Source organism: Brassica oleracea, chromosome C1, assembly GCF_000695525.1.
Source record: "Brassica oleracea var. oleracea cultivar TO1000 chromosome C1, BOL, whole genome shotgun sequence".
NCBI lineage: Eukaryota > Viridiplantae > Streptophyta > Magnoliopsida > Brassicales > Brassicaceae > Brassica > Brassica oleracea.
In genome coordinates, this window is record NC_027748.1 from 26,360,122 (window position 1) to 26,379,464 (window position 19,343).

General features: G+C 35.6%; 2 protein-coding genes and 1 pseudogene across 2 annotated transcripts; all 3 read right to left on the bottom strand.

The window, feature by feature from the left end:
- Nucleotides 1-5,450: 5,450 nt before the first annotated feature.
- Nucleotides 5,451-6,137, bottom strand: LOC106301575. The gene has a single exon (XM_013738015.1). The coding sequence runs from the start codon at nucleotides 6,135-6,137 to the stop codon at nucleotides 5,451-5,453; it is 687 nt and encodes a 228-aa protein (XP_013593469.1).
- Nucleotides 6,138-6,709: 572 nt separating this feature from the next.
- On the bottom strand, nucleotides 6,710-7,648 carry LOC106336192 (annotated as a pseudogene).
- Nucleotides 7,649-8,073: 425 nt separating this feature from the next.
- Nucleotides 8,074-15,159, bottom strand: LOC106301967 (protein PLANT CADMIUM RESISTANCE 9). Its single transcript, XM_013738471.1, has 4 exons — nucleotides 15,055-15,159; nucleotides 14,863-14,934; nucleotides 13,989-14,198; nucleotides 8,074-8,235 (listed from the first exon to the last, which is right to left on the bottom strand). The coding sequence occupies exons 1-4, from the start codon at nucleotides 15,146-15,148 to the stop codon at nucleotides 8,174-8,176; spliced, it is 438 nt and encodes a 145-aa protein (XP_013593925.1). The 5' UTR covers nucleotides 15,149-15,159; the 3' UTR covers nucleotides 8,074-8,173.
- Nucleotides 15,160-19,343: the final 4,184 nt, after the last annotated feature.

Here is a 19,343-nt window from a genome sequence, read left to right on the forward strand (position 1 = left end):
TAAAACTTTTTTGCATCTATATTAGGTTCTTCATCTTCATCATGAGCTACGAATGCATCAGCTACCATTTCATGAAAATAGCTATTACTACTACTAGCTTCATTCTGATCATAATTATAACCTTCTCCAAGTTGAAAACAGATATAGTAAGTTGGCGTGAAACCTCTATTTATTAAATGCTTCCAAACATTTTCACGATTTGCCAAATTCGAATTGTTGCATTTCCGACAAAGACAAAACATCTTACCACTTTCTTGGGCGAGCGGTGTGGAATCTGCTTGATGCATAAATGTCTCTAGCCCCGCAAGGTATTCTTTCGTCACTCTCCCGTTAGCATCTCCGCAACTCAAAAATATTCCCAGAGCCCGACATTTTTTTTTCTTTCACGTTTTTTTTTGTTGGTGTGTTTAAAATGATGTTCAAATGTCCATATTTATAGGAAATTTTCGAATCTGGTAGTTGTAATTTTCCTAGGAATTTACGACGAAATTTAGTTAGTTGGCCGAAAAAAACGTGTTACAACTCAAATTTCCTCGCTAAGTTGACATAAAATATTTCCTTGTAAAGTCCACGCTACGTTTACGTCGAGCTTACGAGGAAATCGTAATTCCTCGTAAAAGCCACGTGATATTACATCGACTTTACGACGAAATAATTTCATCGTAATTTTACGAGGAAATAACGCTGATTTTATATTTCTTCGTAAGTTCCTTGTAAAGTCGACGTAAAGTTACGACAATTACTTTTTTTCGTTAAATTTCCTCGCTAAATTTTTGTTTTCTTGTAGTGATAGTGTCTTTGCAAGCATCCAAAAAATGGTTTTAACAGAAAGCATAAGCGATCATGGAATGGCTTACTAGTCAACGTAAGTTCTGATTGGTAAAAATCACTTAATCATAGAATTGTGGAAAAATAATAAGTTGCATGAATTTTTAAATCTATGGAATGAAAATTACAAAACTATTTTTTTTATTATTGTGTATATTTTTGGAATGATTTAATACATATTATAATTATGTCAATTTTTATATACAACTAATTTCTTATAAAAAGAATAAATATTAATAATTCAACTAGTTACTACAAAATGTGAATACAAATTAAATTTATTAAAACTACTTCACTTTTATTATAATTATTAAAAAATTTAATATGTTTGTAATAATAGCTAGACATATTATAATATCCAAAATTCAAATAGTAGTATAATTTTATTTATAACATAACTATTTATCATTGAATTTAGGGGGATTTTCTAAAACAACCTAAATATTCATTTTAAACCTAAAAGTGTACTACATATTCAATCAAATACAAAACCAACATAAATGTATTGTAAAAATACCTTAATAACCCTTATGACAAAACAAAAAAATCAAAAATGTATTTTATGTTTTTGTCCTTCGGAATTCTACACGTAATAGAAAGGAGTCTACACATTTCGATTAATTTTTAAACTTTTTAGTCAAACAAAATTAAACTATCTGACGAAGTCAAAATTTTGGTCAAATATAAAACTGACATTTTATAGACTTCACTGGCAGTCTACAGTGTAGACTTCCGATGAACTTTACAAAAAGTCAGTTTTGGTCAAATGCAAAACTGACCTTTTATAGACTTTTCGGGCAGTCTACAGTGTGTAGAATTCATCGGAAGTCTATTATGAAAAGTTAAAAGTTCGGTCAAATGCAAAACTAACCTCTTTTACGTAGATGTCTTAGTAAGTCTACCTATATTATTTTTGTTTTTTTTGTCAAAGGTAAAAACGTAGACTTCTGGAGAAATCTGTGTTACAAAATAATTTGTTTGGCCAATTGCAAAACTAAACATGTGCGTTGACAAGTAAACTGCATCGTAAGTCTACAACAAATTGGTGTAAGACATACAAAACAGTCTACTATCGCGATACAAATCTAAAAATAACAAAAACCACGTAAATTGTTATCTTTTTCTGGTGTAAAGCTTGTTTCAAAAAATTTCCACCATCCAAACTCCAAATATGAGCAAAAAAAAAGTATCTTTGACGATTCACTAGTGAATAAACTCGAAAATATGAAGTTTGTGCTTATGAAAATGAAAGTTATGAGAGATTTTTAGACGAAATTGAAGAGGAAATGAAGATTTGTTGGTTTAGAATGAGAAAAAAATGAATAGAAATTGTATTCTTGAGCTTTAAGAGCTAAAAATGATGGTTCATGGTGGTTTAAAAATTGATGATAATAGTATTATTGTAAATAAGAAGAAATATTTCGGATCTATTTGTTTTTTTTTGTTTTCCTTGGAATGAATATTTTACAAACAAAATTACAAACATTTTACAAAACTTTTTTCAAAAAACCCATAGATATAGAGGGTATTGTATAATTGTTTTTGGATGTGTGTATAGTTGTTTCTCTAAATCAATTATATGGGTTCATATTTAGGATATATTTGTTTTACGCCCACATAAAAAATCAAATTACAAACAAGATTACAAAACTTTTTTTCAAAAAAAACAAGATTAAAAACTTTTGTTTTTTTTTTTTGGTAGGAATATGGGAGTTAACTCCCAAGGTTTATTCAAAAAACATAACTCCAGTCTACAATAGAGCTAGTCGTGGTCGAGAAAATCCAGCGACATCCTCTTGCAAAACAGCAGCAACCTCTAACGGTGCCTCATCAAAACTATGAAAACCAAACGGAAGAGAAAATGCAAGGTTAGCCAACCCGTCAGCTAAGCGGTTTGCTTCCCTATACACATGAACAATATGGACTAACCAGTCCTTTTTGAGAAAGCCATGGCACAATCGTACCAGGAAGGACAAGGGATGCGTATCATCAATCCCTATCGTAAGAAACTCCACCACCTCCTTGGAATCAACTTCGAGCTCCAACTTCCTGATTCCTTTCTCCCAAGCAACAACGAGCCCATAGTAAACTCCCCACAATTCTGCCAACGGAGCTCCGCATCTTCCTATGTTAATGGAAAAACCACCACACCACTTCCCTTCAACATTTCGTAACACTCCACCTGCAGTTGCAGGTCCCGGATTTCCGTGCGACGCCCCGTCGGTATTAATCTTCATCCACCCGACTTGTGGAGGCGTCCATTTCACCAATATTTCGACTCTTTGTCCCGCATTTCTAGATCCTCTCTCTACTTCATTCGCTAGCAGCACTTCCTTAGCCAAGTTCTTCGAGAAACCTACTCTGTCTCTCCATACCTTATGCTTCTCACCAAAGATATTGCCACATCTCCACTTCCATCCCCACCACACCGCCAGAGCAAACATCGAAGACCACCTGATTCCACTTTTTGTTTCATTATCACTCAGATTCTTGTATAACCACTCCAGTAGTGGCATCGAGAAGAACACAATTCTCTTCGCAGCTGGTACAAACCGCTCCCATATTCCTCTCATCGCTTGACAATCTCTAAGAACATGAAGAATTGTCTCTATTCCTCCTTTACAGACTTGACACACATTAGTTCCACTGAGATGCCGTCTATAACGCTCAGCATTCGTCATAATCGCTTGATTTCCAACTAACCAGAGGAAGATCTTCACTCTTTCAGAGGCCACCACATGCCACATGCTTCTAAACAGGTTCCCCATATATGGTCTTGGCGTTTCATCCCTCGTGATTAGTTCATAAGCGGTCTTTACGGTAAATTGTCCATTCTTGGTCTGACCCCAGGCTAAGCGATCTTCTCCTTCACTAACCATGTCCACCACTACAGCCGCCAGATCTAATCGACTATCTTCTGTTACAAAGGGAGCAACTCGGGGTTGATCCCAACCACCACCTACTACCCACATGTCTCTAGCAGTTACATTTTTATATCCCTCTGGTAGCTCCTCAATTGTAACTGATGTAAGTGATCGGTTTGAAAGCCATCTATCTGTCCAGAACTTAATCTCTCTCCAATTTCCAATGACCCAGCTGTGTCCTATAGAAACCACTTCCCTTAACCCCAAAGCCACACTCCTCCAAGTAGACGAACCATTACTTTTCACTCCCATCCAAGACAAATCATGAATATTACCCACTGCATACTTACATCTTTGTACCCGAGCCCACAAACTCTCAGTGTCTTGCAATATTACCCACTGAATATCTCTCGACCTTCAAATTCCAAGACCCCCTTCATCTTTTGGTTTGCACAGCTTATCCCATGAAACCAAGTGTCGTCCACTCCCCCACACAAAATCTCTAGATAAGCTATCCAGTCTATCAAGAATGCTCAGTGGTAAGATTATTGTACTCATCGAATGCACCGGAATTGATGACAGCACCGCCTTTGTCATAGTTATCCTTCCCGCAAGACTTAGAGTTTGTTTCTTCCGCAAGACTGAGAGAAGCAACTTTCTCCAGGACCTCCCCGAACGTATCTTTATTTATCCTCTTCTATAGTATAGGCATCCCCAAGTATTTGCCTAACTCCCTTGTTGATGCAATTCCACTCTCCCGACTTATTCTCTCACCTCGTTCTCTAGTAACATTACTTGAGAAGAAAATTTTAGATTTCGGGAGGCTTACTTTCTGCCCCGAAGCTTTACAAAATGCCTCCAACACCTTCCTTATCACTCATACTTGTGTCACTGATGCTTCAGAAAATAGGATCAAGTCATCAGCAAAACAGATATGTGATAACTCCGGACCACCTCTCGATAGTCTAATAGGCTTCCATCTCTTCTCTCCTACCGCTTCATCGATCAAGTGACAAAGCCTTTCCATGCAGAGCACGAACATATATGGTGACAAGGGATCTCCTTGTCTGAGCCCTCTTTCTGGTTTGAACGATTCTGTTTTTTCACCATTCCAAAAATACACATCGAGGGACCCGAAACACACTCCATATCCTACCGACCCAAATATCTGATAAGCCCGCAGCTCTTAACGTGTCCTCCAAGAAATCCCATCGCAACCTATCATAAGCCTTTTCCAGGTCAAGTTTCAAAAGCATCCATCCCTTCCGGCCCTTCTTTCTTCTCATCGAATGAACTGCCTCCTGCACTACTACAATATTATCTGCACTTAATCTTCCCGGGATGAAACTAGACTGAGCAGGACCAATCAATTTCGTCATAACCCCCTTCAATCTTCCCACCATAGCCTTCGTAATGATCTTAAATAACACATTATAAAGACTTATCGGACGAAACTGTGTAATACTCTCTGGTGTAGTCACTTTCGGTATTAACACCACAAGAGCATCACTCATATCCTCTGGTAGCTTCCCATTCTCGAAAAATTGAGTAGCAAATCTCACCACAGAGCCCCCTACTGTTTCCCAACATCTCTGGTAGAAAACCGGTTGAAACCCATCAGGTCCTGGTGCCGTAAAGCTACCCATATCTCTTACTGCTTTTTCCACTTCCTCTGCTGAAAATATCTTGTTCAGGTTCTCATAGTCATGGCTCGTAAGGCTCGCAAATCGCCTCACCAATAAGCCTTGAGTTTCAGTGTCAACATCCTCCAAAGAATATAACTTTTTGAAGTAGTTCACTGCTAACTCTTGCATCTTGCCACTTCAATCTCGCTTGAGCACGGCATAATACTCGATCCAACCTCTTCGCCACAAAGGTACTCGCCGTCTTTCCTCGCTTCCATGTGAATTGGTTCCCACAAAAACCCATGTCAATGAGTGACATGTTATTGATCCATTCACCAAATGTTAGAGAGTCTTCCGACAACCTCCCATTCCCACCACTTCTTTCATCTAATCGCACAATTGTATTAAAATCCCCACCCACGAACACCGGCCCAACAGCATTGCTTATCACCTCTCCCAAAGCATCCCAAAGTCCACTTCTACGGCTGGGCGTAGGAGCCGCATATACAACAATCAAGTTTATCACTTCCTCCCTCCTTCCTATCTTTGAGTAAATAAATTGATCCGAAAACTTCACCACTTCAAGTTCTCCTAACTCCTCCCTCCATAATAACCACAAGCCTCCACTTTGGCCACAAGCATCCACCCTGAACGAATTACCAAAACCCAAACCTTGGCATATTCGACTCTCAGCTTCTCCACCAGCATGAGTTTCAAACACATCAAGGATATCTGTTTTGAACTTCTTCATTAAATAACGGATCGATCTACGAAATTGAGGTTTATTTGCCCCCCGGCAATTCCATAGGATGCACTTCATCAGAACTCTATGATCAAAGAATAAAATTGTCGGGGGAAATTGTTATGCCTCCACTTCCTCCGAAACTTCTCTATCCTGCCCCCCCCGGGATTCCATGTCATTGAGTGACGGTATCTCCGTTGTCGCAGGTTGCGCCTGTAGCTTCCTCTGTTCACCGCCCTGCTCCGTATCTTTCTCATCTCTACCGAGTTCTCCAACTCCAGCGAAGACACCCCCTGGCCGACCAACACTCGCATTTTCAACCCTCAATCTCTTTCCACTCACCGACAAACCCGTTTCGCCTCTAGTTGGGCCAAAAACCAGGCCACGAATAGGCCCAACATTCCTTGATTTTGGCTTAAGTAGATTTGGGCCACGTATTTTGTCAGTTCCCTTATCTTTGACTCCAAATTTAGGTAACGTCTGATTCCCGCTTACCCCTTTTGCTGCAAACGACAAATTCTTCCCAAACACTCCACTTGAAGCTGCTGAGCTTAGGTTAGCAGAATTCTCGTTTTCTTTATTCTCATCATCCCTTTCAACGTCATCAGATGGGTTCTCCATCACACCCTCTTCACTTAGGCCTCCAAATCTATTCGACACTGTTACTTTCTCAACCACATTCTCCTTTCTTGCTTCCCTTGGTCTACTACCCACCATTTTCTTACTTCCCATCACATCCCTTTCCCCATTTCTCCGCACAGAACCTCCTACTGCAATTTGTTGCTCTGTCTTTTTCCTTGCTGATCTCACTTTAGTAAAATTAAGTTTCCATCCTCATATCTCCCGTAGTCTCAGGCAATGAAGTGTCTGGGTTAGACACAATGGCCAAGGCTCTCTCTGCAATCTTTCTTGGGCATGCGTGCGCTAAGTGTCCATACATGCCGCATGTCGAACAGATGGTCGAAATACCTTCATACGAGACCCAATACCTCTCACCATTGATTATCATTGTCCCTTTTAACGGCTTATTCAGATTTACTTCCACACATATTCTCGCAAATCTAGCTCTCTCAAACTTCAAAGTTGTCAAGTCAACTTTTATCGGTCAACCTAGACCTTTTGCTATCCCCATCAAAATCGTCTTGTGATAGAAATTAACTGGTATATGTCCCAATCGAACCCAAACCGGTGTCGTAACTATCTCATCTCTCAGCGGATCAAAATCTGGAGTCCATGCTTGTACCATAAGGCAACTACCAAACGCTCTCCATGGCCCCCCCCCCCGATAAAGCGTTCATGTACTCCTCTTCTGATTCAAAGCGCACCATGAAGAAATTCCTAGGTAGGTCCATGACGAACATCGACCCATTAGGTTTCCACAGTTCCTTCAACTTACGAGTCAGGCTCATCAAAGGGACATTCCTCCCCAAAACTTTCACGATCATACATCTCTTCCACAGGGTATTCATCGCCGTCAGCACCTCTTCCCCTATTGTTATCACCGGCTCCCCATCGTCTCCATTCAGAAATTCCAATCTCAGTCTTGACTCCACGAACTTCTCGTCCACCACTTCCTCCGGCACAGGCATCCCCCCTTCGTTACTCCCTACAACCTTCCTCACCCAAGAGCCTGGAGCATCAGGAGGGTCCCCCGGTGGCCTTCCTTTCTCTCTGGTGCAGGGGCGAAGCCAGGTTACCCACTATGGGGTCCTGTGCACCCATAATATTTATTTATAATGTAGTATTCATATAGAAAAACATAAAAATTCAGTTAGAGCAGGTGGAAAAGTGGTGTTGTGCACCCATACCAGACCCGAGTTCGAAACCACCTTGTGACTTTTTCCATTTTGTAATCAATAGTGCACCCACTTAATTAATAACCTGGATTCGCCCCTGCTCCGGTGTCCTCCATGGTAGTATCTTGTTCATCCACGCCCAAAACCCTAAAATCGCCCAAAGCCCTAGCCGTCATGACTTCTTTTTCATACAAACTTTTGTTGTTAGAGGGTATTAACATATATAGAACATTTTACAAACAAAATTACCATAAAAATATTATGTTTCAATCATCCAATTATATATATCACTATTTGTCGACGTTACATTATTCTTCTTCAACGTTCCATGCTTGACGCTACAGACGGCGGTGTCCTTTGGTCCATGTTTCCTTGCCACCCTTTTCCATATTCATAAAAAAATACTTTGTATTATTACTGGTAAACTTATTTGTTCCCGTTTTATTTTAATTGTTGTAAATTAAATTCATACTACCATGAATTATTTTGACTAATATAAAATTATAAATTGTCTTAATTTTTTTCAAGAGATTCTAACTTGTGTTAATAATTTGACACTTTATAAATGATGTTACATATCTTATATGGATAAACTTACGGGTATTATTATTTTTTTTTTGTGTCTAGAGTTCAAACTTTTTTTTAGTACAGAGTGTTATTCATTGAACACAAAATTTTAATAGTCGATTCTGAATATTAACAGAAATTGTATAACAGAATCCTGAAATGATCTTGAAAATATATATACTAATAATACATACATTGATCTATTTTCAAGTTTGTTTAATATATAAATCTGAATCAATGAATCACTCAAGACATCATGAGCCCGAGACATAGAATTAGCTTACAAGACATGCCAGCTGGTTTCCTGATATAAAATTCGGCTAGACTTTGATCCGCGCAACCGCGCAGGTATTTGTATTCAATTATTTGTCAAATTTTTTTTACATTAATAATATATGTTATAATTTTTAACCATGTTTTCAATGTTATATATGCTTTTCTCATTTTAATAATTTTATAGTTTTCATGTTTATCATGCCAGATCAAATTCACACAGTCAATTGTATCGTAGCGTATTATTATATTTTTTTGTTTGAGTTTGAATATTAAACTAATTAAAATATATTTACTTCAGAAAATATGTAAATTATTTTGTATTTCATATATTATTTAGATAAAATATTGGCATGTAAATGTCCTATTTCAAATTATATTAATAAGGATAATTTTATGTTTAAATCAACCAAAATATTCATATTTACTGCAATTGAAAAAATATTAATATACATTAAATATTAACATTTAGTATTAGTTATTCATAAATATGAACATAAACTATTGAAATATCAAACAAACATAAACGGATCTGTATAGTTTCTTGTTTTAAGTCACATGAGTCTCGACAAAAAAAAAGTCACATGAGTCGATGATTTAATTTTCCTAAGCTTAAACAATCAATGTTGATTAAAAAAGCCCGAATTAACTACTGTTTTTTCCGGGAAGAAAACGTCAACAATTCTAACTTAACAAATTTATCAGACTTTCTTCTTCGTTATTTTGTCGGTCATATTCTCTTCTCCTTTCTTCATCTGTTAACTACCGATAGATCTCCTTTCATATTTATTCTATGCACGGAAGCGCTCGTTAGCCTTCTTAATCAAGCAGAGAATCAAGGTAAGATAACGGGGATGCGAGCCGTTCGCGCTTGCCCCTCGGTATCTCACCTTCTCTTTGATGATGATAGCCTTTTCTTCTGTAAGGCGGAGCCCCGTGAATGTGAAGAAGTTATGAAAGTAGTAAGGAAATCTAAGAAAGCATCAGGCCAACGTATTAATTTTGACAAATCCTCATTACTCTTTGGTAAAAGGGTTCCAGCGAATGATAGGCAGCAAATCCAGAATACTCTTGGTATACAAAACGAAGGCGGGATGGACTCATATCTAGGAATCCCAGAGGATATTAGTGGATCAAAGTGCAAATTATTTGCTTTCTTAAAGTAGAAGCTCCTACATAGGGTGAATGGCTGGACTGGTAGATGGTTATCGAAGGGAGGAAAGGAGGTGTTGATTAAATCGATATTGTTAGCTCTTCCGACCTATGTCATGTCCACCTTTTTTCTTCCTTTGAAGATTTGTGAGAATCTTCCTTTCTTCTTCCATTGCACAATTCTGGTGGAGCTCGAACCCTCTAAAAAGAGGAATCCATTGGGCAAAATGGGAAAAGATGTGTGCGCCTAGAGAGGAGGGGGGAATTGGGTTCCACATGATCCATGGATTTAATCTAGCTCTTTTAGCTAAACAGCTTTGGTGACTTGTACAATTTCCGGACTCATTAGTAGCGAGAGTTCTTCGATGGAGATATTATCGTCTCAATTTGCCGTTGCGACTGGGCACAGCAGATACCCCATCGTATGTATGGACAAGTATGACTGCAGCGAGGAAGCTATTACTTTTGGGCATCAGAAGTAAGGTGCACTCAGGGTATGAAATTAATGTGTGGGAGGACCTTTGGATCCCTTCGACGCCAGCTAGACCGGCTCGGTCCCGGGCTCCAGCAGTGAACCCAAAGATGATCGTAAGCAGTCTTATCAATCCAGCTACAAAGGAATGGGATGTTCGTTTACTTGAACAATATATAGCTCAAGAAGATATTCCGCTGATCCTGAGTTTGGCTATAAGCCCTACCCATCGACGTGATACATTTTGCTGGAGCTACTCGAAGAATGGACAGTATACTGTTAAATCGGGGTATTGGGTTGCTACAAACTTGATGAGGGATGAGGAGGATTTAGAAGTTCTACAACCTAGCATTACAAAACTCCAAGCCTTTGCTTGGAAAGTAAAAGCGCCACAAAAGATCTGCCATCTTATATGGCAATTAATATCAGGACAGGTAGCGGTAACAAGGAATCTGGTACGCCGTAACATGCGATGCGACAATTATTGTCCAAGATGTAGAGCACCAGAAGAGACCGTTACTCATGCTATCTTTGAGTGTCCACCGGCCTTACAAGCATGGGAGTTATCATCAACGCCATCGAGCCCTGAAATCTTCCCGGTACCAAGTATTTACGATAATATGGACTATCTTTTTTTGAGAAAGAATGGTATTCTGGAGCCAGAAGATGATAGAGATCCTTATCCTTGGATAATTTGGTACATATGGAAAGCTAGAAGTGATAAGTTGTTTAGAGGCATAAATAGAGATCCACTGGAACTAGTCAGGTATGCAGAGAGTGAGTGCCAAGCTTGGTACAACGCAAGAGACACTGAACCGATATTGCCACAGGTACAGACTAATGAAGAAACACAAGCCTTATGCTTGGGTGATATTTGTATGGTGGATTACACTCGGAACTGGAAGCGCTACAGTGGGCAATGGAGAGAATGATACATCACTCGTACTGTCAGAAGTTTGGGACGGACTGCAAGGACCTGATTGCGATGTTAGAACAGCCACACGATTGACCCAACTTCTCAACAGATCATTCAAACTCTTCGGTTGTGTTTATCAGACTTCAAGATCAGCTACTTCCCAAGGATGCAGAATGAGATTGCGGATTCGCTAGCTAAGAATGCACGTTCTTTTCATAGATCCTTATGTTTTATTGGTTGTTCTATTCCGGTCTGGCTCCTCAGACACCTCAATTTTGAGTAATAGAATAGCCGTTTGCCGTCAGAAAAAAAAACTACCGATAGATCCTCCAAGCTCCAACTCTAATAAAATAAGGTTTAACATTTTTGAGTAAAGTTACACTTGCGTGAATGTGGTGATGGTTTAGTGGATACACGCTTCTTATTTATAGATGAAACTGTTTCTAGATTTAGGGTATCGTTGCTTTGAATTCAAATAGAAAATTAGGAAATGATATATTTTAATACGAATTTTTTAAATCATAATTTTAGGTTATAACTTCTTATGGTATGAAATTATGTGAATCTTAGAATATACTTGGGGAAAAGTTAAAGGATACATGTTTAGATACTAACTAGGTGTTTTCCTGCACTATATGCAGTAAATAATTTTTTTAATCTAACTTATATTTAAAAATAAATTTTATTAAATATTATAGATTTTACTATTTTCTTACTAATATTTAATATAGATTTGATATATATTAAATCAATTTGTATAAAACTAATAAAAAGATTTAAAATTGTATAATTATCAAAAATTTAGCCTAAACAATATTTATAAAATTTGTAGGTATATAAAAAACTAACGATCTTACGATTAGTTATTTAAAATTTAAAAAAATTGTAGGAATTTTTGAAAGCTTTAGTAATACAAATCAGATAATTATACAAAAATAATAATATTTCGAAATTTGAAATGTTATATATGAATATATTTATTTTATAGATGATGTATGAGCTATTACCATATTTAAAAAAAGTTTACCAAAAAGAAATATCAATATTAAATGTAATATATGAATTATTACCATATTCTAATAAGTTTGCCAAAAATATAAATCAACATTAAATAAAATTATCCATGTCATATTTTTACGGAAGCCTTGTCATATTTGTTTTGTGAAATTGATTGTAGAGAGGACATATGACAAAATCACTTCGCAAATATAGACTAGGGGACTAATTTGAAAATTTGGTAAGGATATGAGAGCATATATCTTTTACGATATTTGTGTTAGATTTGAACAGATTTTATTTATTTTAAACATTTTTGTTTTACACAATATTGATATTACAAATGATATTTATGGCTTATAGATATTGGAATTTTAAATATAAGATATAAAATTATTTTAGGTCATTTTTCAAAAACAAAATTGTTTTAGGTAACTAAATATACCTATATTTTGTGACCCATCGTATTGCAATACGAATATATCCGATATTAAATTTTCGTGTTGGTAATGCACCATTTTCATCTTCTCCAAATGCTTACTGTATTTGGTTTAAAAAGTGATAATATTTTTTTGAATTAAAAGTGATAATTTTCTCTTGTTAAAGATATCAGTATTGCAATATAAGGCTACGGTCATTTAGAACAATGTTGTCAATTTTAAGAAATATATAAAGTGAGCAATATGTATGAATATATGGAAGAAAATTGCTGCGCATCAATGGTAAATGAAATTTAATACACGTTTATATGTACGATTATATGATTCTAGATCAAGTTTCAGAGATTAAATTATATGACAAAATTTATCACAGCAAAGACACTTGCACTATATGACTCTAGATCAACTTTCAAAGATCAAATAATATGATAGTGTTCATCACGTTTCTATAAATAATATTACAGTGCACGTTTTATTTGGTGAGTACATAGATCTTTGATGGTTGTTTAAATCGTGGGGGTATCATTAAGATTAATAATAACATTAAATGATAGGACAATGAAATGTTAAAGAATTTTTAGTGGTCCATTTTTTAAAAATCAAACATTAAAAGAATGATGACTTCTGTTTTAATAGATAAGATGTGGTTAAAGTTATATTCTTAATTTTTCTTTAATGTTGGGAGTGGATTTACATCCTCCCTCAAGGCCCATTAAACAATAAATTAAGTTCAATTTACTATGAAGCCCTAGATTCTTCCTTGTATAAATAAAGAGATATCTCTCTTTATCAAAGGATCTTAGACCTAGAACACTTCTCATAAGGATTTTATAGATTTTAGATTCACTTTACACTAGAAATCATTCTTGTAATGCAATCTTTGATCAATAAAATCTCGATGTTCATTTTTCTCATTTGATTCTTTCAAGATTTTTCCTAAACCTCAAAAATCTAATCATTATCCTTAGATTCTTTATAACTGTTTGATCCAAAAACGGTATATTTGCCGGTGATGTTCGTTGGAATTATACATTTAATAATCCAAGAGAATGTCTTAGTCGTTGAGTTCAATAGTTCTCTACATATAAGTGTATTGTGTGTATGGTTTCCAAAACAAAATATTGAATACTGAAGAATGGTACTCTAATTGGTTTGGGACGGTCTTGGATGGTGGCTTTGTAAGTGGCGTATACATATATATGTTCTTAGAAACCTTCCCTAATTCAATTTCTTTATAGTAATCGTAGCGGCGACAAACACGTTTAAATTCAGAAATGGCATCATTGCTAAAAAGAGAAGATAAAAAAGATTGGTTACCTAGAGAGGGATCAAGACCCCGATATTTGAGTTCGCGGTGTTCTTGAGAAAGAGCACATGAGCAGCAAAAGAAGTGGATTGCGCCATCCGAGCAAGGCTCCTCGGGCAATGAGTATTGGTTCCTCAACTTGGCTCTGTATTTTGAAGCATAGTACCATCCACATCCAACTTTAGACATTGCCACCAACATTAATCCAGCAAGTCCTTGACCTTTTTTTTAAAAAAAATCATAACCCGTTTATATAATCAACTTTCAAAAAAAAAACTTGGTACATTTATCGAATAAAATAATAAACTGCACATCTGTATATAAGCTGCAGTTGGATTGTTGATTTTTTTCGAATAGAATAATAATGTGAAATGACTTATTTCATTAATTTTATTTTTTCACCGTTTGACATGTGAAATGAAGTATTCATTCCATTAGTTCCACAAATAATAGATAAAATACAAAAACAATTTTATAATAATTTTGGTTATGAAAAAATGAAATGAATTCTATTCCATTTTTTATGTACTACATTCACATCATTATATTTTTTAATTCTACCAATTCCTTCTTATTTTACTAGTTACAACCATAGTTAAATGGTACTGATGAATATCGTTTTTCAAGGTTTAAAATACAGTTATTTATTTCCATTTATTTATTTTTTTTCTTTTTATTCTTCGTTTTGTTATGTCGATAAAATTTATAGATCAACAAATTTGACATTTCCGATATTGTTTTCCAAATAATAACCAATTGATTTTTTTTTTTTTTTGAGACCTGGCTTAATTGAAAATTGTTTTTATATGTGGTTTACGTCATTAAAAATTCCGTATTATATTTCATCTAATTAGCGATGTGAGATTACAGTGAAAGGAAACCTACTTGTTTCTCCTTTGTCAAGAATCTCAGCGATCCTCCCAAACGCAACGCAAGGACAAAACCATGTGAAGTAACCTTCATACACAAGCAAGAGCAAAGAAATAGGTATGACTAAAACGAATATTCTCTTTTTTAAAAAAATCTCTGTAAACTTGTAAGAAATAAAACAGTTATAAAGTTAAATGATATTATTACATGTAGAGATATCTTCAGAGAAACAATCGTATAAACCGGTAGTCCATTGCCCTTCAGTGACTTTCCTCTCATCTTTCCCTACGTTTTCAGACATTTTTTGTTTCAACAAATAGCTGAATGAAATAGTTTTAGATCATTATCTTCAACATGTAGCTATTTATAGATCCTTCATTATGTTAATATATTCAATCAGTCTTACTTTTGAATATTGACTACAAATTTAATATATATTTTCTTGCTGGTCACAAGAAAATAAATATTTTAGCAAGAAAATATATATTTTAGATTTTGCAACGTCGTGGTCACTTGTTCCAAACGAGAAGACTGTTCTTTCCAAGTAATTCACAAACTCTTATATAATTTTATTTCACTAGTAAATTATAATTCTTATTTATTTATTTCATTTGATTTTTGCTATTTGTCAAACTTCAAGTTTTGAAAGACTTTATGTATTTCTGAAATTGTCAAACACATGATAGTATAAGAAGAATTTGATCAATACCTATATGGGGACAGAAATGAAGAATATAACCATAACAAAACTTAAAAAAACCAATTAATTTTTTTGGAAGAAAATATCTTATAAAAACTTTAAAAACCCAATCAATTAAACTCAGCACTCTGGGCTGAAGCAGAAATTGTGAATGAACAGAGAGCAGTATCACACGTAGAGGTTACGTCTTTACCGTCAATTCCAGGTAGATGGTGTTTCACAGATGGTTCCTGGAAAGAGAATAATATTTTCTCCGGACATTGTTGGTTCAATACTTTAGATGGGTTCGAAGGGCTGATGGGGTGAGGAATGTTCGGGCTAGTCTCTTTCCACTCCATGCGGAGATGGAAGCAATATTCTGGGCAATGAAATGTATGAGGAACTTATGTCAATTTCAGGTTATGCTTGCAACGGATTGTTCTCAATTGGTGAAGATGGTTTCGGAACCAGAAGAATGACCAGCTTTTGCTAGTTATTTGGAAGATATTAAAACCCTGAAAGAAAGTTTCCTCCAATCAGAGATCGTCCATGTACCAAGAACGCAAAATTCAAAGGCGGATAGCCTAGCACGCAATGTCAGGAAGCAACCGCCTTTCGTCGTTCATATGGATCAATATCTCCCGGTTTAGTTCACAGAGTCTGTATGAATCTGTATAAGTTGATGACAAAAAAAAAATCTTATAAAATGAGAGATTAATATATTTGACTATACTATAAAAGTAAACTATTATATTATATTATCAACCATGTATTTTATATTTCCACTATATTTTGGATTTAGGTTTAATTTCTCAAATAATGTTGAAATGAAATATATTATAATATTATATAGTTTTAGTTAATTTATAATTTGGATTTTGATCGTCATAGCTCTTAGAATAAACGATGTACTACACTATACGTGAAGCAAATAGTATAAATAGTCATGTGTAAATAAATAACGTTTGCATTTTGTATAACTTCAATGAATGACTAATTTTAGTGGATGATTGAAGAATCACTTGTAAAAATCTTCGATATATTCATGGACTAGACACGGGTTTTTAAAGCTAAAATAAAATATCTACAAATTAGCCACCAACAAGATACAACCACAAAACATTAAAAAACAGTGGCTAAACCCAGGCTAAGTTAGCCACTACTTAGCCAGGAAAAATATCTGTGACCAAACAAACTAGATTTAGCTATGTTCTTTTTTCTGGAAACTTTTTAGCTATGTTCTTTATGTTATATGTATAACCACTACCAAACCATGATATCTAGCTGCTATTGTCCTAGTCATCATTTACCCATATTATAAAATTGTGGCTATTTCTTGGAGATTAACTCTATATACCCCATACTTTCCTGAATAAATTTTCACAGCCCCCTTTCTATTCTCCCTACCATTTTATCCTTGCGCTTCTCAAAATAGTTTTTTTCTATTTATTTCTTCAATTAAATAAACCAACTACAATTCAACTACCTACATGGTCCACAAGACAACATTAACCAATAAGAGCTCAGTTGGCCCACATGTCCTTCTTCTTCCTCGTACTCTCTCCTCCTCTTCAACCTCCATTGGCGATTTTGAAGCTCCTAAAACAGGTAATTCTTGTTCGTTTGAGATGATTTTTTTTTTGTAAAATAACATTAAAATGTCGTGTATATCATGGGCAGTGTTTAAAATATATGATTTGATGAAAATTTGAAAGATTTAAAAGAATTCCAAAAACTGTGTTTAGGGCTTTCGGGTATTTTTATGTACGTTTTTGATGAATTTTTTACTGAAATGTTATTAAAAACAAGTGTATATCTCGGCTAGTGTAAAAAAAAGAAGATCAAATGAACATTATGAGAGATTAAAAAAGATTTTGAAAACTGTGTTTATAGATTTTGGGTATATTTTATGTCTGTTTTGATGATTTTCTGTATGTAATTTCATTTAAGATGAATTATACATCATGGGTAATGTAAAATCCTAGCAATATCGTCATAAAAGCGGATTAGTTAGTACAAGGATAAGTTCTGGGTATTACTTGTATAACTAGTTACTAAGGCAAAATAGTTTTACTGGAACTACTAGAATTACTATATTTAGAATTCTTACTAGTATTTCTAGTATTATTATGTATAGTACTGAATTAGATTAGTATTAGTAAGAGAAGATTGTACGGTGTGAGAATTAATTCTAAGCATCTTAATAATGATAATTCTAATGATATTCTATTTTATTTCAGGAAAATGCAAAATCCGCATTGCATAATCATTTGTTTTGATTATGGTGGATACTATATGAAAGATGGGGCTGAAATAAAGGGATCTCGGGAAATGGTGAAGGAGAAGATGAAATTCACACGATTGTGTTGAGGAAATCAATGGAGAAGATCACTTACTCTGGTTTGGTTGATCGTATTTGCAGAAAGATAAAGGTAGATGAATCTAAGGTGCTAGTGAAGATTAGTTACTTTCCAATGGTATTGTATTCGTACAAGCCATCATACATCTGGAATGATGAAGACATTTTTGGTTATCTACTGCAAGTAAATCATGAAAAGTGTAGAAGTGTTCTACATGTGGAGTTCATCAATGAAGAAGTGCAACTTTCAGAAGCGGATGATGAAACTGACGGCTATGTCGGTCTATCTGATAGAGAGGCTATAGAGGCTGGTGATGAGGATGGTATTGAGAATGATGAAACTGATGTCTATGTCGGTATATCTGATAAAGAGACTACAGAGGCTGGTGATGAAGATGGTAATGGTGGTGTGCTCACTTTTCACGAAGACATTGAGATGCATGATGGTGTTATTAAGAGACTGGATGATGGTATGGATTTGGTTATAGGTCAAGAATTTATAACCAAGGAGGCAGCAAAAGTTCTTATTCAAACGGCATCATATCAGAAATCTTTTGAATTTGATATAATTAAGTCGGATACTAAGGAATTTGTGGTTAAATGTCGAGGTGACAAAGATGGGTGCGAGTGGTTTGTGCGAGTGGTTTGTGCGAGTTGTAATGTTAAAGAATTCGGATATTTGGACGGTTAGAAGTTACATCAAGCAGCATACATGTTCTGTCGTTACAAGAACACTGTCGGATAGAGAGGCTGGTGATGAAGATGGTACTGAGAATGATGCAACTGGTGATGAAGGTACTGGTGGTGTGCTCATTTTTCACGGAAACATTGAGATGCATGAGAATTTCACGGAAAGAGATGAGCATGTGTTTGAAGATACATAAGTAAGACCACGAGTTGTCTATCATCCACATGATGATGGTACAGGTTTGGTTTTAGGTCAAGAATTTAGAACCAAGGAGGAAGCAAAAGTCCATATTTAGACGGCTTCACATCAGAAATGTTATGAGTTTGATATAATTAAGTCGGATACTAAGAGATTTGTGCTTAAAAGCCGAGGAGCCAAAACAGTTGCAAGTGGTTTGTGCGAGTTGTAAAGTTGAAGAATACAGATCTTTGGACGGTTAGAAGTTACATCAAGCATCATACATGTTCTGTTGTTACTACAAGAACACTGCCTGATAGAAGGAAAGGCACATCACAAATTGTTGCATCTGTTTTGGCTCAAGATTATCCTGGTACATTTGACACACCAGTTCCCAAAGTTCTGATCGATTTGGTTCATCGAAGAGTTGGTGTGCATGTATCATACACCTCAGCATGGAGAGGAAAAAGAGAAGTTGCTAATGAAGTGCGAGGAAGTCCAGAAGAGAGTTTTACTTTATTATACAGTTATATGTACATGCTGGAACAGACAAATATTGGCACAAGAACTCGTGTGGTAGTGGATGAGGCCAA

Bases quoted from the DNA above. Each gene is read 5' to 3' on its own strand.
- LOC106301575 (XM_013738015.1), bottom strand. From the start codon at position 6,137: ATGAAGTGCATCCTATGGAATTGCCGGGGGGCAAATAAACCTCAATTT.
- LOC106301967 (XM_013738471.1), bottom strand. From the start codon at position 15,148: ATGTCTGAAAACGTAGGGAAAGATGAGAGGAAAGTCACTGAAGGGCAA. The intron at 14,935-15,054 runs GTAATAATATCA...TTGTGTATGAAG, and splicing joins CTCTGAAGATATCTCTACAT to GTTACTTCACATGGTTTTGT. The intron at 14,199-14,862 runs GTAGGTTTCCTT...TTTAAAAAAAAG, and splicing joins TCTTGACAAAGGAGAAACAA to GTCAAGGACTTGCTGGATTA.